At 31.6% G+C, this 17,995-nt stretch overlaps 1 protein-coding gene, 1 long non-coding RNA gene and 5 other non-coding genes across 25 annotated transcripts; 5 read left to right on the forward strand and 2 right to left on the reverse strand.

Moving 5' to 3' along the window:
- Positions 1–132: 132 nt before the first annotated feature.
- LOC120090477 (uncharacterized) lies at positions 133–10,003 on the reverse strand. Of its 19 annotated transcripts, none has more exons than XR_016524907.1 (10): positions 9,843–10,003; positions 7,065–7,147; positions 5,307–6,973; positions 4,497–4,559; positions 4,124–4,234; positions 3,708–3,833; positions 2,946–3,008; positions 2,147–2,272; positions 1,373–1,435; positions 133–703 (listed from the first exon to the last, which is right to left on the reverse strand). It is a non-coding gene; the product is annotated as an uncharacterized LOC120090477 (long non-coding RNA). The 19 variants fall into 19 exon arrangements; XR_016524894.1 differs by lacking the exon at positions 4,124–4,234 and adding exons at positions 2,573–2,683; positions 3,311–3,415 and having other exon boundaries at positions 4,497–6,973; XR_016524901.1 differs by lacking the exon at positions 4,124–4,234 and having other exon boundaries at positions 4,497–6,486; positions 6,903–6,973.
- On the forward strand, positions 1,179–1,250 carry TRNAP-UGG (transfer RNA proline (anticodon UGG)). Its single transcript has one exon. It is a non-coding gene; the product is annotated as a tRNA-Pro (tRNA).
- Positions 2,752–2,823, forward strand: TRNAP-UGG (transfer RNA proline (anticodon UGG)). The gene has a single exon. It is a non-coding gene; the product is annotated as a tRNA-Pro (tRNA).
- On the forward strand, positions 3,484–3,555 carry TRNAP-UGG (transfer RNA proline (anticodon UGG)). The gene has a single exon. It is a non-coding gene; the product is annotated as a tRNA-Pro (tRNA).
- TRNAP-UGG (transfer RNA proline (anticodon UGG)) lies at positions 4,303–4,374 on the forward strand. Its single transcript has one exon. It is a non-coding gene; the product is annotated as a tRNA-Pro (tRNA).
- On the forward strand, positions 5,014–5,085 carry TRNAP-UGG (transfer RNA proline (anticodon UGG)). Its single transcript has one exon. It is a non-coding gene; the product is annotated as a tRNA-Pro (tRNA).
- A 1,591-nt stretch (positions 10,004–11,594) lies between the features above and the next one.
- Positions 11,595–16,466, reverse strand: LOC120089911 (endo-1,4-beta-xylanase 5-like). Its single transcript, XM_039047352.2, has 7 exons — positions 16,263–16,466; positions 16,059–16,114; positions 14,585–14,816; positions 13,680–13,849; positions 13,360–13,458; positions 12,075–12,866; positions 11,595–11,994 (listed from the first exon to the last, which is right to left on the reverse strand). Exons 1-7 carry the CDS (start codon positions 16,318–16,320, stop codon positions 11,644–11,646), a joined length of 1,758 nt encoding a protein of 585 aa, XP_038903280.1. The 5' UTR covers positions 16,321–16,466; the 3' UTR covers positions 11,595–11,643.
- Between the last annotated feature and the right edge of the window lie 1,529 nt (positions 16,467–17,995).

Consider the following 17,995-nt stretch of genomic DNA (forward strand, 5'->3'; position numbering starts at 1 on the left):
AAGTACACCAAATCATTGACAAGCATACAATGTGAGGATCAGATCTACATCATATGTCTTAATTAAAAATAGAAATCCTGTAATCTCAAAATAATAGTAATGAAAACTGAAACTATGTATGGGCAGTTGATCTGATGGAGATCCTCACACTTTCTATTTTTAAGTTTCATTTCAACCAAAAACTTCTTGTAATTTACCAATAATCTTACCAACACCATTGAGAAAGTAGCTCCACTAGCTACACATTAGTCAATTGTACCATGATTCCAACATCTATAATCGTAATTACAGTAAATAATAAATTATGAACTCATATAATTCAAACAGGACATTTGGTCTATGGTCTAGTGGTATGATTCTTGCTTTGGGTGCAAGAGGTCTCGAGTTCGATTCTTGCAATGTCCCATTTTATTTAAATCGTTTTCAAACTTCCAAACTTCGTTCAATAATTCATAAGATCTCGATACTTTTATGGTTCAGGATAAGAATATGAATCAAGTTGCTTTTGGCACGTGAGTTCTGCATTCATTTTCCTTGGATGCCATATGCGTCTGTAGCATGAGATCGTTGACTTTCTATTCATAAGTTTCATTTCTACCAATTTTTTTTGGTAATCTACCACTAAGCTTTCCAACCACCACTGGGAAAGTAGCTCCATCAGCTGTAATTTCACTAGGATGCTCATCTATCGTGATATCAGTGCCTGAATAATTAAGCAATTGGAATGTCACTAAGAAGCTCATCTATCATTTATACTTACATATTTAAGATCAAAATATTTAGACAAGCACGAGATAATCCATAAATAAATATATTTGAGATCAAAATGATTGATGAAACAAGTCACAAATATGCAATTCTCAAAAAAAAAAAAAAAAAAAAAAAATCATTGGTGAGTAGATAGCACAAGATCAGATCTAAAATTTAATACGTCTTAGTTAGAAATTGAAATTTTGTATCTCATAAAGAAAAAGAAAAAGGGCATTTGATCTAGTGACATACTCTCAATTTGGGATGGGAGGTCTGAGTACAATTCTTAGAATGCCTCACACATATGCTCATTGACTTTCTATTTCTAATTTTCATTTTAAAACTACAACTTTGTCAATCCTGCCATGGATCCAGCCATTATTTGGATTACAATAAAAAATATTAAACAATATTTGTTTGATAAAATAGGGCATTTGGTCTAGTGGTATGATTCTTGCTTTGGGTGCAAGAGGTCCCGAGTTCGATTCTCGGAATGCCCCCCACTCTTTTTTTACCATTTTCAAATTTTAAACTTCCAAATTTCATTCATTATTCATCAGATTGCTATATTTTATAGATCAAGATAAAAATGAAGTGAAAACAAATGATGGAGGATGAATACCTGAATAATTAATCAGCTGTAATTTCACTAGGATGCTCATCTATCATGATGGAGGATGAATGCCTGAATAATTAAGCAGTCGGAATGTCATTAAGAAGCTCATCTATCATGTACACTTACATATTTCAGATCAAAATATTTAGACAACCACAAGATAATCCATAGATCAAAATATTTCAGATCAAAATGATTGATGAAACAAGTCACAAATATGCAATTCTCCAAAAAATAAAAATAAAAAACAATCATTGGTGAGTAGATAGCACAAGATCAGATCTAAAATTTAATACGTCTTAGTTGGAAATTGAAATCTTGTATCTCATAAAGAAAAAGAAAAGGGGCATTTGATCTAGTGACATACTCTCAATTTGGGATGGGAGGTCTGAGTTCAATTCTTAGAATGCCTCATAGTGCTCATTGACTTTCTATTTATAATTTTCATTTTAAAACTACAACTTTGTCAATCCTGCCATGGATCCAGCCATTATTTGGATTACAATAAAGAATATTAAACGAAATTTGTTTGATCAAATAGGGCATTTGGTCTTGTGGTATGATTCTCGCTTTGGGTGCAAGAGGTCCCGAGTTTGATTCTCGGAATGCCCCCCACTCTTTTTTTACCCCACTCTTTTTTTACCATTTTCAAATTTTAAACTTCCAAATTTCATTCATTATTCATCACATCGCTATATTTTATAGATCAAGATAAAAATGAAGTGAGCAACCTGAAACATTCTCTATTTATAGAGAGAACAAATTATGGAGGATGAATACCTGAATAATTAATCAGCTGTAATTTCACTAGGATGCTCATCTATCATGACGGAGGATGAATGCCTGAATAATTAATCAGTTGTAATTTCACTAGGATGCTCATCTATCATGATGGAGGATGAATGCCTGAATAATTAAGCAGTTGGAATGTCACCAAGAAGCTCATCTATCATGTATACTTACATATTTCAGATCAAAATATTTAGTCAACCACAAGATAATCCATAAATCAAAATATTTCAGATCAAAATGATCGATGAAACAAGTCACAAATATGCAATTCTCCAACAAAAAAAAAAAAAAAAAAAAAAAATCATTGGTGAGTGGATAGCACAAGATCAGATCTAAAATTTAATACGTCTTAGTTAGAAATTGAAATGTTGTATCTCATAAAGAAAAAGAAAAAGGGCATTTGATCGGACATACTCTCAATTTGGGATGGGAGGCCTGAGTTCAATTCTTAGAATGCCTCATGCGGCATGTGCTCATTGACTTTCTATTTATAATTTTCATTTTAAAACTACAACTTTGTCAATCCTGCCATGGATCCAGCCATTATTTGAATTACAATAAAGAATATTAAACAATATTTGTTTGATCAAATAGGGCATTTGGTCTAGTGGTATGATTCTTGCTTTGGGTGCAAGAGGTCCCGAGTTCGATTCTCGGAATGCCCCCCACTCTTTTTATACCATTTTCAAATTTTAAACTTCCAAATTTCGTTCATTATTCATCAGATTGCTATATTTTATAGATCAAGATAAAAATGAAGTGAGAACAAATGATGGAGGATGAATACCTGAATAATTAATCAGCTGTAATTTCACTAGGATGCTCATCTATCATGATGGAGGATGAATGCCTGAATAATTAAGCAGATGGAATGTCATTAAGAAGCTCATCTATCATGTACACTTACATATTTCAGATCAAAATATTTAGACAACCACAAGATAATCCATAGATCAAAATATTTCAGATCAAAATGATTGATGAAACAAGTCACAAATATGCAATTCTCCAAAAAAAAAAAAAAAAAAAAAATCAATCATTGGTGAGTAGATAGCACAAGATCAGATCTAAAATTTAATACGTCTTAGTTGGAAATTGAAATCTTGTATCTCATAAAGAAAAAGAAAAGGGGCATTTGATCTAGTGACATACTCTCAATTTGGGATGGGAGGTCTGAGTTCAATTCTTAGAATGCCTCATAGTGCTCATTGACTTTCTATTTATAATTTTCATTTTAAAACTACAACTTTGTCAATCCTGCCATGGATCCAGCCATTATTTGGATTACAATAAAGAATATTAAACGAAATTTGTTTGATCAAATAGGGCATTTGGTCTAGTGGTATGATTCTCGCTTTGGGTGTGAGAGGTCCCGAGTTTGATTCTCGGAATGCCCCTCACTCTTTTTTTACCATTTTCAAATTTTAAACTTCCAAATTTCATTCATTATTCATCACATCGCTATATTTTATAGATCAAGATAAAAATGAAGTGAGCAACCTGAAACATTGTCTATTTATAGAGAGAACAAATTATGGAGGATGAATACCTGAATAATTAATCAGCTGTAATTTCACTAGGATGCTCATCTATCATGACGGAGGATGAATGCCTGAATAATTAATCAGTTGTAATTTCACTAGGATGCTCATCTATCATGATGGAGGATGAATGCCTGAATAATTAAGCAGTTGGAATGTCACCAAGAAGCTCATCTATCATGTATACTTACATATTTCAGATCAAAATATTTAGACAACCACAAGATAGTCCATAAATCAAAATATTTCAGATCAAAATGATCGATGAAACAAGTCACAAATATGCAATTCTCCAAAAAAAAAAAAAAAAATCATTGGTGAGTGGATAGCACAAGATCAGATCTAAAATTTAATACGTCTTAGTTAGAAATTGAAATGTCGTATCTCATAAAGAAAAAGAAAAAGGGCATTTGATCGGACATACTCTCAATTTGGGATGGGAGGCCTGAGTTCAATTCTTAGAATGCCTCATGCGGCATGTGCTCATTGACTTTCTATTTATAATTTTCATTTTAAAACTACAACTTTGTCAATCCTGCCATGGATCCAGCCATTATTTGAATTACAATAAAGAATATTAAACAATATTTGTTTGATCAAATAGGGCATTTGGTCTAGTGGTATGATTCTTGCTTTGGGTGCAAGAGGTCTCGAGTTCGATTCTCGGAATGCCCCCCACTCTTTTTTTACCATTTTCAAGTTTTAAACTTCCAAATTTCATTCATTATTCATCAGATTGCTATATTTTATAGATCAAGATAAAAATGAAGTGAGAACAAATGATGGAGGATGAATACCTGAATAATTAATCAGCTGTAATTTCACTAGGATGCTCATCTATCATGATGGAGGATGAATGCCTGAATAATTAAGCAGTTGGAATGTCATTAAGAAGCTCATCTATCATGTACACTTACATATTTCAGATCAAAATATTTAGACAACCACAAGATAATCCATAGATCAAAATGATTGATGAAACAAGTCACAAATATGCAATTCTCCAAAAAATAAAAATAAAAAACAATCATTGGTGAGTAGATAGCACAAGATCAGATCTAAAATTTAATACGTGTTAGTTGGAAATTGAAATCTTGTATCTCATAAAGAAAAAGAAAAGGGGCATTTGATCTAGTGACATACTCTCAATTTGGGATGGGAGGTCTAAGTTCAATTCTTAGAATGCCTCCGTGCTCATTGACTTTCTATTTATAATTTTCATTTTAAAACTACAACTTTGTCAATCCTGCCATGGATCCAGCCATTATTTGGATTACAATAAAGAATATTAAACGAAATTCGTTTTATCAAACAGGGCATTTGGTCTAGTGGTATGATTCTCGCTTTGGGTGCAAAAGGTCCCGAGTTCAATTCTCGGAATGCCCCCCACTCTTTTTTTACCATTTTCAGATTTTAAACTTCCATTTTTTTTTTTTACCATTTTCAGATTTTAAACTTCCATTTTTTTACCATTTTCAGATTTTAAATTTCCAAATTTCATTCATTATTCATCACATCGCTATATTTTATAGATCAATATAAAAATGAAGTGAGCAACCTGAAACATTGTCTATTTATAGAGAGAATAAATGTTGGTGGATGAATACCTGAATAATTACGATGGAGGATGAATGCCTGAATAACTTGCATATTTCAGATCAAAATGAGTGATGAAACAAGTCACAGATATGCAATTCTCAAAAAAAAAAAAAAAAAAAAACATTGTCTATTTATAGAGAGAACAAAAAATCATTGTCTATTTCATCAATCACAGATGCATTTTCTGATTTTAAACTTCCAAATTTCATTAATTATTCATCAGATCCCTACATTTTATAGATCAAGATATAAATGAAGTGGGCAACCTGAAACATTGTCTATTTATAGAGAGAACAAATGATGGAGGATGAATACCTGAATAATCAGCTGTAATTTCACTAGGATACTCATCTATCATGATGGAGGATGAATGCCTAAATAATTGCAGCTGGAATGTCACTAAGAAGCTCATCTATCATGTACACTTACATATTTCAGATCAAAATATTTAGACAAGCACATGATAATCCATAAATCAAAATATTTCAGATCAAAAAGTCACAGAAATGCAATTCTCAAAAAAAAAAATAAAAACATTGTCTATTTATAGAGAGAACAAAAAATCATTGTCTATTTCATCAATCACATGTATACATTCTCATATTTTAAACTTCCAAATTTCATTAATTATTCATCAGATCACTATATTTAGATCAAGATAAAAATGAAGTGAGCAACCTGAAACATTGTCTATTTATAGAGAGAACAAATGATGGAGGATAAATAACTGAATAATTAATCAGCTGTAATTTCACTAGGATGCTCATCTATCATGATGGAGGATGAATGCCTGAATAATTAAGTAGCTGGAATGTAACAAAGAAGCTCAACTATCATGTATACTTACATATTTCAGATCAAAATATTTAGACAAGCACAAGATAATCCATAAATCAAAATATTTCAGATCAAAATGATTGATGAAACAAGTCACGGATAGGTAATTCTAAAAAAAAAAAATCATTGGTGAGTAGATAGCACAAGATCAGATCTAAAATTTAATATGTCTTAATTAGAAATTGAAATCTTGTATCTCATAAAGAAAAAAAAAAAAGTGCATTTGATCAAGTGACATACTCTCAATTTGGGATGGGAGGTCTGAGTTCAATTCTTAGAATGCCTCATGCAGCACGTGCTCATTGACTTTCTATTTATAATTTTCATTTTAAAACTACAACTTTGTCAATCCTGCCATAGATCCAGCCATTATTTGGATTACAATAAAAAATATTAAACAAAATTGTGTGCTTAAACAGGGCATTTGGTCTAGTGCTATGATTCTTGCTTCGGGTGCAAGAGGTCCCGAGTTCGATTCTCGGAATTCCCCAAAATCTTTTTGTTACCATTTCCAAATCCCAGTCAAGCTTTTTAAGTTCTTTATCAGATGTCCCTGCAGGGACTTTCACAGGATTTTTATATCTTTTGATTAATCATAAGATCTTTTTATTAAGTCTAAGAGAAAAATGTAAATAGACAGCCTAAATAAAAGACCAGGACTCTATCTATATACATAGATACCAAATATGGTAGGGTTTTCTACTGAGTCCAAGAGAAGAATGTTTTTTGGGGGGGGAGGACGGACCAGGATGTAAATGCATAAATACCGAATTATGGAGGACGAGTGTAAATATGTAGCTGGCCAGAATTCCAAGTGGAGGCTCATCTATCATGTATACTACATATTTTGGATAAGAAAATTTGATAGTGAGTTTCATAATGATGAACACAATAAAATCAAGAATCAAGGAAGGTAGCATGCAACCAACCTCATTTTCATCAAGCACTCGGAAGAAACTTTGCTATGTACATTAAGTCATTGATGTGAGTTCAGCCAAAGATCGACCAACCACTGCAGAAAATGCAGATCCATCTACTACACATTAGCCAAATGCATCAAAGATCCAACATCAAGATGATATAAGTTATATTACAAAAAAAATGGTTTAATGATATGATTCTCACTTTTGGTATGAGAGAGAAACTACAGAAACCACAAAAGTATATCGAATTTGTATTCCGTGATAACGTAATTATATAAGGGGCATGCAAATTTTCGAATCTACATCCAAGGGTTATTAACAGTCTCATTGAATAACCTCTCCAATTTCTTAACATTCAATTAATTTCACTCTGTTTAGAGTTCAAGAAAAAATGTGAGTAGAACCTCAATACTACCAATAGTAATGGTTAAACGTGCAAATAAGCAGCATTCCACATGCAAGGTCATCTATCATGCACATAAGCATTCATGATTAACTTTGTTAGTATGTTAGTGCTCCATACTTCTTCTGGGAGGTGAATCAAAGGACACATGTTACTGAAGGTATCAAAAGATACATTTTTCAGGTAAAGAGTTATAAAGAAATGACAAACAACCACATAGCTTTAAGCTTTGGTCTTCATGTCAGGTAATTCAATTGTAGTTTAAAGTGACTAAATGAATTACAGCAATTCAATTGGCAAATAAATTACAGATGCTTCTGAGATTATGCTCTGCTACTGCCCTCCCAAAATTCAGCAGATTATCAGGCTATAAAACAGTTGCAAATTAGATTCAGTTGGTCCAAAAACCACAGCAGCATCAATGAATCCGTCAGTCTTTATATCAGATTATGCTTATGACTTTACTTTATCTCCTTTCTTTTTCAGCAATCTTTTTCATTAAGGGAAGATCCTCTTGCTCTCTAAAAGCGTTGGGACACTAATTTCCAATTACAAAAACACTCCTGGGTGTGGATTTATATAAGGGTTGGTTTAGCACGTGTTCTACCAGGGGAAATGAGAAAATAATTCTATTCATCTCCTGTTCATCCTTGATCATTACTTTTTTAGGGTATACTTGAAGCCTTTGACCTTAAAAGAAGGAGTACATGTCAATTACTGGTAAACTATGCTCACTTTGATAAATTTCATTGGGTATGTATCAACATTCAGACAAAAATACTTATATTGAGCAAAAATCCCAGGTTTTGAATTTATACACTCTTTCTGGATTATAGCTCAAACCGCCTTTTTAGGATGTATCTCACATCTATAATTCTACCTCTACCACACATAGGGCAGGCACTCAATAATAATAAATCAAACTAGGTAGCAAGAACTCAAACCACCTTTTTAGGATGCATCTCACATCTATAATTTTACCTCTACCACACATAGGGCAAGTACTCAATAATAATAAATCAAACTAGGTAGCTAGAATTCTATTTATTCCATCTACCATGCAAAAGCAACTCATGAGCACACTTTTCCTTTGGTCTAATAGTTTAGTTCTTGCTTTGGGTGCAAGAGATCCTGAATTGAGAAGCCTTTGAGTTGGAAGTGTTATTGACTTCTCTAAGATGTTCAGCCATGAAAGATGGAGCTACCAGCTAGAATCCTACATTGCTCACCCACCATGCATAAATTTATTTCTCGTGAATCTTTAGTTAAATGCTGCAAAGAAGCAAGTAATACATAGTAAAATCAAAGTTTGAGCTGATGTATTCGCCTATCATGGTAACACAATGCGTTTTGGTACCCTGAGCATTAGATGCACCACCTGGATAGAATATCCCTTTTGTAAGAAGCTGATTATGATTATAAAATAATTGTATTTCTAGAAGTCAGGTTGGACATTTGATCTAGCGGTATGAGTTTGCTTTGGGTGCAAGAGATCCCAAATTCTATTCTTGAAATGTCCCTTTTTCTAGCTTCAGTTTCAACCAACTATTGGTTCTACTTTTTATAATTAGAGAGGATGATTTAACTTTCCAAACTAAAAACAGGATTTGGTTTATAATAATATAACTCTTGCTCAAGGGGTTAGAGAATCTGAGTAAAATGCTTGGTACACCTCTATAACAATTTTGTAACTATTCTACATTTTAAAAGATTCGAATCACAGTGCACAATATTTATGCAAGACTCTGATTTTGTACATTTGGAAAGGAGTCCCGTGGTACAAAAACCATAGTAACTTGCATTCGAAAATCAAATACTCTAACCAGCACAGACCTAGTGGACTACTGGTCAACAGGCAAGCTGCAAACCTACAAACCTTGTGGTCTAATGACTATCAAAAGACATTAACTATCCCACAAAAATTCCACTTTAGGTCTGTACTATACTAAAGAATATATTGAAAGCATTGACAATCAGAAAGTCAGACATGACTAAGTTCAAGAAACAACAAACAATTCACTTAAATTTCTTGGTGAAAATACAGTACTAATTAAAGTTCAGTAAGCGATCAGTTGTTTTTCTAGTGCAACATCATTCTAAATCCACAAAAACTCACATACAGAACTTCATTTAAACATTCGTTACTCGACAATTCATTCATCCTAGAGCCACAAAACGAAACTACCAGATACCGCAATTAGAACACAAACTAAAACTTCTAAAGAAACAAAATAACCTGATCAACAACCAACCCGAATAGAAGATAAAATTCTACAATCACAAACGCAAAGCCATATAAACGACTGACACTGAATTTAATCAATAAGGCAAGGGAAATTCATGCGAAAGCAATCAAACATAGAGAGGCTGAGCAACTTCACCTGAAAGATATCACTGTTTGAAGCTTGCATGCCTTATCTGAAAAGATACTAAATGCGTTTCACTTTCTTTGAGCTTATATTCGGAAATGTAAACATTTTCCTGCATTTTCTCGACAACCAAACAGCCAGGAGAAAATTGTGGTGTACGGATAAAGCTTGCAAAAAATAAAAAGCACTACCTTGATTCCGGTGCAGTGTTCGTGGGCTTTTTTAATATATCAGGCCCAATTTTATGGCCCAGCTAAATGTCACATTCGGCCCATTTATTGGGCCCAACTTAGAGTTGGTGTGGGAAATGTAGCCAATAATAAACGGTAAATTAGGGGTTAATTTTTAAATTTAGTCCTCAAATACCTATCTTAGGTTATGTGATTTTAATCCAAATTTATTTCCTTTAAAATGATGTTTAATATTGAGTAAACATAATTTTGGAAGAATTAGCTGGTAGGTGATTGGTCAAATGGTGATCGACATTGATGTCTGTCCAGAAAATGTGTTTAATACTGAGATATATGTTTTGAATTTTCTTTTGATATTTATTACTTTACAGATCAATGAAGCATATAAAATTTTAACAATAAAGAAATGAAAAATAACTGTATTGACCATAGATATTTATGGTAACTATTTATTTAAATATTTTTTTAATATCACTTTAGAACCAAACATAATAATTGAATCACTTTTAACTATATGAAAATCACTTTGAAGAATTTGGAACCAAACACAAATGAGATTGTAAGAGATTCAATTTCACAAAATCAATTGTACCTAAATTTCTTTTTATAAAATCACTACTTCAACCATCACTCCCAAACATGAACTTGCCTATGATACTAGGCTTATAGATTTTTAATTTTGCGTCTAATAAGTTTTTAAACTTTAAAAATATGAATTAGATTCATGAATTTCAACTTTGTGCTCAATAGGATATTGAAATGTTCAATATATATATATTTTTTAAATGTATTTCCCTTGTCTAATAAACATTAAACTTTTAATATTGTGTACAATAAATTTGTGAATTAAAAAATAATAAATCAAGAATCTAAAATAAAATAAAAATTTAGATAGATGCTAAAGTAAAATTTTATGAACTTATAAGACACTTTCGAAAGTTTAAGAATTTGTTAAATACGAATGTGAACGTACATTAGCTTATTTTATACAAAGTTGAAAATGATAAATTTGTTGTCTAACATAAAATATAAATAATAACTTAAAAATGTTTTTGAATGTTTGATCAATATTTGCGAATGATTTCATGATTTAAAATCTCCTTTAACACGAAAGTTTCAAATCAGATCATGCATGCTAGACTCTAATTTGAACTTATTATAGTAGTTGAAAAACGGTAGAGATTGTTGATAGTCTTAATGCAAGCATTAATTATCTAGTTTCAAGTTATTAATAATTAGTAATTAGGTGAAAGAAAAAAATATTTTTAGAAGGGACAATCTAGATAAAATATTTCTAGATCTAAGTGTTGTAATAATTGAGTTTAGTAATTCTATTGATGAGCCTTACTTCCTCTCTTAGTTGAAAATCTCCTTACCTTACCACTTTTATTATTTTCTTAGTTTAGTTTACTTTATATGCATCACAATTCGGTCCTCTGAATAAAATTAGAACTATCTTCAAAATAGTTAAAGGATTATCAAACTGATTCGCGAAATCAACTAAAGTTGTTTTAACTATATCATAATTTGATCCCTGCGCTTGCGCTCCCATCAAATTGAATAAAGCAAAACAAAAGAAACATCAATGTGTTATTTATTATTTAATTATAAATGGGATTTGGTCAATTATCCCGGAGTTGGACATTCAAGGTCCGATGAGCGGCCTCTTCAGTCACTCTAATACTAACAGAAATGGAGGAATTGGTTCGAGGGTGTTGCACTGTGACATTGTAATCTCCATGGAACAACGAAGCATCAACAAAACCTTCATCATCGGCTGTAATTTCAAAGATGGGAGATTTCCATTCAGCCAAAAGTTTATCGACAACATCTCCTGCTGGGGTGTTCTTGAAATTCATATCCACAAGCGGCAGAGTAGTGAAACCAGCTGATTCTGGGCCTGCAAATGTGATTATCCCCTTCACTGCAGGATGTGAGTATCCTTCTCTTAGAACTTCCTCATAGTATTGTGCCTAACAAGGGAAAGTCTCAAGTTTTGTTAGTTGTGCCCGTAAGGTGTTTGATGAAATGCCTGTAAGGAATTATTTCGTACCTGATTTGGAGTTTTGTGAACAAACACCTCTGTGATCCATATGGGGTAGCCTGTTGATCCTAGAAGGTCCAAAGCGGATCTCATGTATGGCAGGTTGGGTGCAGCAGGGCCGAAGTTGCCCTGCAAGCCGATTCCTGCTAGGATGTTTTCGTTCCCGGGATACGACAGGATTTCGAGGAGTTTCTTTCTGAAGTTAGCTGGGGTTGATGTCTTTTCGTAATCGTGTTCCATGGTATTGTATTCATTCATGAAAAGAAGTGTGTTATTGTCAAGTTTATGTGCTATGTTGAAGTACTCTGCAGAGGCATTTTCACCGAGTTTGTCCTCAAAGAATCTGAAGTGCACGTTTTCATTCACGACGTCCCAATGGATAAACTTTCCAGAATATCTCTTAACCACGGAGTTGATTCTTCTGTCGGCTGCTACCTTCAAATCTTTAGGGGAGAGTGACTTGACCCATTGTGGCTGGAATTTGGGATTGTCCCAGAAAATGTTGTGTCCTCTTACTGAAATACCGTGTTGTTGGGAAAACTCAAGCATTGCATCGGGGATGGTGTAGTTCTCTTGGCCTTCTACTTTCTCAGTGCTATACCACTTAAGTTCATTGGTGAAAGTGGCATAGGAAAATCTTGATGCAAACCACTGTTGGTATTCTTTGCTGAGGAGAATGTGGTAGTTCATTCCTGCCCCAAATGGGAAGTTTGGTTTTTTCTGGTCAATGAAGACTTTTGCACCTGCTAGTTTACTGTTGTCTGCTTGAGTTATTTGCAGCCTCACCTTGCTTTTCCTCACCTGTAAAACTTGGTTCCATCATTCCATATACATGTATTCGGTAGTAGTACCAAAGTCCCTCCACTAGTTAGTGATGAGGAAGATCATGGATTTTTAAGTGGATGGAAGTGTGAATATATAAAGGAAAGTTCGACGGTCTTTTCTTTGACAAGAGGATTATTAAGTAACCACCGGTCAATAAGTAAGATTTTAATATCGTTTAGTATGGAGTGGAGATTTCAACCTTAGATCTTTTGGTGGAGGGACTACACTGTATGCCAATTGAAGTATGCTCACTATGGTAAGATCTTAAGATAATGAGTTTATAAGGTTAATATCTATTGATACAAGTTTTTTGTGCCGAATCTAAAAGTAAATCTATGTGATTTAGGCCCAAAGTAAATATTGTTGTAACAAGATAAAGGAACTAAGGCCATTGTATCCTACTCCTAAGGTTTCCTTTCGTACATAAGGTTGTACTGACCCACATTAGTTTGCTATTGCTTTATATTACCTTGTTAATGCTTTTTTCTTGGTGGGATCGCCATTGCTCCTTTGTAAATGGCTGTAGTGAGACATTATCAACCCAGATTTCCACTGCTGTATTTGTACTCTATAGAAACAAATGCAAAACAAAGTTAGTGATACCAGTGAGAAATAAGTTCAAAACGAGTTCAACAAGTGTGAGGGAGAAGATCAAAGCACAAACATTTGCGACAGTAGTCAGTGGCTTGTCTACTTAGTTATGTTCGGACTAGCATCAACGAGTAAAATTAGAATCAACCATACAGTGTACTAGATGAAATTAAGTTGGTAAAAGCAAAAGTTATTCACCTCAAAAATAAGCTCAGCTTGGCCTGTAAAATTAGAGACAATGCCACCTTTGAGCAAACTCCAGCACCCATGCTTGGCCATGGTTTCACCACCATGAAGAATCTGACCCCCTTTACTATTTCTGAATAAAACAGCCACATGTGCATTTCCCTCGCTTAATCGAACCCAAGCTGGAGATTTTCAAGCTTGATGGATTAGATCCAGGTTTTAGTACGTTCAATCTCACTTGTGAATTCAAATGTCAGTACAAGGCCGAACTAATTGGAAAATAGTATGAATTGTAAAGAAAATGTGTGTAGAGAGATCAATGATATAAAAGGTATATGCAAAGTGACGTGCAAGAGAAACTGCATGTGAAGAGAGATCAATGAGAGAGATTTAGTGAGAGTTAAAACCTGGGTAAAGAGCAATTAGTGAAATATTGAAGCAGAACTACTTGGATAAAAATACCTATCAAGTATGTTAATAAAAATACTACTTTTCTTTTAACCTAAAACGTGGTAAATTAATTAATAATAGTTTATAGACAATTTAATATTTAATGTGTAACTACAACTAGTCTATAAATATAGTATAAAACACATTTAAAACAATTATTGAAATTATCAAACCGAGGTTCAATTGGCATACAAATATGTTAATAAAAATGCAACTTTTCATCCAAAATCTTGTTTTCAAATTTATGTTTTCACATCATCTACCAAACAATTTAGCTTTTTGAGAAGTTCTATCGAGTAGTAACCAACATGTTACATTTGATCGAAGAAAAGTTTATAAAGCCACTTTTAGGTATAGTTAAAGGTAAATGTAAATGTATTCTCTAAGCATACATAGATATAAAAACTTAAGTTGTTAAGTTAAGATAAACAAAATATCGATAAATTTTCAAGAATGAGAGATGATACCGGAGAAACTATAGAGGTTTCCATGTTGGAGGTGAACCAATTGATGGAAACTATCCCTTGGGTGAGTCCTCTTATGAGCTATAATGAAGGTATTGATGTAATTCCCTTGTTTCAACCACCCTTGCTTTATTTCTCCTTCTCCAAACACTTTCCACCCTTCAATTCCATTGTTGAACTTTGGATTCACTATGATCCCTCCCCCATTATGAACCCTCCTTGGCTTTGCCAAACACTGTTTTATACAATATTTTTCAAGTCATTTCTATCCTTGTACTAATTCAATGAGTTGAAGATAATAGCTAGTAAAATTATCAACTTAAATTTAACCTATTAAGACTCTGTTTAACAACGATTCGGTTCTAAAAAGAATTCCTCATATGCATGGATTCTTTTTATTTTTTGAAAACTAAAAGAAATAGTTTTTAAAAATTATGTTTATGTTTTTGAAACTTAGTTAAGAATTGAAATGTTTATTTAAATGAGGTGAAAAGTAATTTTCCAAAATGGAAAAAGAGAAATGATATCATTATCATTTATCAAACTAGACCTAATCATGTTTAGGAACGTGAGTTTTCCCATTTTCTTTGACATAAATTTATCTATTTTCTGAGATTGTATTAGTTAATATGTCACACACAAATTTGAAGGCTCCATTTGATAACCATATCGTATTTTGTTTTTGGTTTTTTAAAATTAAACCGATTTTCTCCTAATTTCTTACAATGATTTACATTTTTCTTAAGTACAATAGTTGAATTCTTAGCCAAAATTCAAAAACAAAAACAAGTTTTTAAAAGATATAGTTTTTAGTTTTCAAATTTTGGCTTAGTTTTTTAAATAAAAAGTAGATAACAAATGAATAAATTTGAAGGTAGAAATAGTGTTTATAAGCTTAATTTTCAAAAACAGAAAATAAAAAACTAAATGGTTATCCAACGAACCGGAAGTCATTTTGAATCTCATCTTTGTTTCTGGGTTTTCTATTTTAAAAGTTTAAGCTTGTTTAATTAATTAACCATTTCCTTTTACATACCCCCTGATTAATTAACTTTTACAAATCATCAGTCTCTTTTTTTTAGAGGGAAAAAAAACTTTTAAAGCTCTCTCTCTCCTTTTTATTTTTTGGTTTTTAAAATTTAATAATTAATGTTGTGAGAAATAAGCTAGTAAAATAAATACAAATCCAATAATCATTTCTTGTTTTTATTTTTTTTTAAATTATACATATTTTCTCACACCAATGATTTCATTTTTTCATTTAGAACTCTTAACCAAATTCAAAAAACAAATACATCTTTTAAAAATTATTTTTAAAATTTTTAAAAATCTATCTTGAAATTTTTTGTAAAAAGTAGATTAAAAAAATCTACCAGTGAAACAATGCTTATAAGCTTAATTAAAAAAATAACAAAAATATAAAATGGTTATACCCATCCTAAACTAATTAATTTTGAAAATTTTAAGCTACACTTGCCTCAGTTGTGGCAGAATAATCATAGGAGAAACCTTGGATGGTAATAATGGATTTCCCTGCATTATTTACAAGACAAATTTTGTTAATTAACTCAAATTTATCAGACATCTATAATAATAAAGATAATTTGCTACATTAATAAAAAAAAATTAATTAATTAATGTCATTTTATATAACAGTATAGAGAAAGAGAGGGGGGAAAACCTGAAAATAGCAAAATTAAAGGAAACAAAAAGAGTCTGAAAGCTTTGAAAATGTTCATATCTTTCAGAAATCACAGAAATCAAAGAGATGAACAAATAAATAAATAAATAAATAACCCAAAGAAATCTTGAGAAGAAAATAACTGAAGAACAAAGTTGGCTTTGAGAAGCAAATGTTTGTTTTTGGTCACTGTAATGAACAATTCTTCATGTGTTTATATATATACAACAAAACTTGTATTAATTTTTGGATCTTATAAACATTTTTATGGAAAGTAGTTGACTTTTTTAACTATATTGTCTTTTCTTTGGTCAGCTTTTTCTAAATTGTTTTTAGGGTTCCCATTTTAAGATTAATCTTTATTTTTCTCCTCTTGGATTTCTTAAATAGTACTTTTATCCATTTACATTTGTTAAATGTATTATTGTTTGATCATGGTAATTTCTGATATATATTCCATTACTTGTTTGTGAAAATGTTTTGTATTTTATGAAAATGATTTTTGGTGTAATAGATTTTAAGGAAAGAGTATATGTTTAGGATAATTGCAATCGATAGCATTTTTAAGAATAATAACTAAGTGTATAACACCATTTTTTAAAAATTGCAAATATAGCAAAGCCTATTAAACTTCTATCATTGATAGACTTTTACCAGCAGTATGGCTATCACTGATAGACTCCTACCGTAATATGGTCTATCATTGATAAACTCCTACCAACAGTATGGTTTATCACGGATAGACTATCTAAATTTTTTCATATTTGTAATTTTTTAATATTTTATTACATCTACTAATACTTTTAGTCTAATTGTTATATTTACAATTGTCCTTATCCCATTGTCATATGGCAACTTATTTACTAATTATTGCAATATGTCTCAATTCTCAATATTATTTCTCAACGTATAAGGGAGTTATTCATTATCAATGTTGATAAGAAATTAAAATTTTGGAATCTCAAATCTCAATGAACATAAATTGTGGAAAAATACTTAGATATAATCGGGCTATACCTGTCTATCATGCAATTTTTATTGTAATTAATAAAAAATTGCCACATTTATTTTCTTTTACATTTAGAAAAAAATAATTAAAAAAATATTTTTTGTGTGTGTAAGAAAAGGGGAAGTATGAGAATTGGGTGCATAAAAAAATGTCAAAGGTTCGAAACTCCACTACATGTTGAACGCAAAAAATGTAAAATTTCTTTTTTAATTCAACAATTGTGTGGGTCATAGGAGATTGAAGAATTAACTTAATGATAATTTGTATTTTATCCACTAAACCAAGTTGCAGTAGTATTTTGATGAATTACATAAGGACATAGATAAAAGATCTTAAAATATCGCTCGAAACGTGTTTGGACACAAAGATTGGCATATCTTGAGATGAATTTTGATGCTATAGAATTCTACTCTTCCCTTAAACACATTCTATTTTAGGTCTAACGGACTTTTATTATACTCTATCTCTTTGACATATCCATATTCTTATAGATATTTTTTCACATATCTATAAATTTGACACAGACATAAGAGATAGAATTCACATTTCAATTATATGACATAAAAATTGATAAAACACAAGACGTCCCATGTTATTTCTATTTAAGTAATATTTAAGATAAATATATATTTATATTTTTTTTTATTTAAAATCTTATCTGTTCGTTGCTTTTAATTATCGTGCAAGCTTTTTCTTTAAATGATTAATCCAGAAAGATATCATA

This window comes from Benincasa hispida, chromosome 11 (genome assembly GCF_027475165.1).
Source record: "Benincasa hispida cultivar pf3 chromosome 11, pf3_genome.v1.1, whole genome shotgun sequence".
Taxonomy (NCBI): Eukaryota; Viridiplantae; Streptophyta; class Magnoliopsida; order Cucurbitales; family Cucurbitaceae; genus Benincasa; species Benincasa hispida.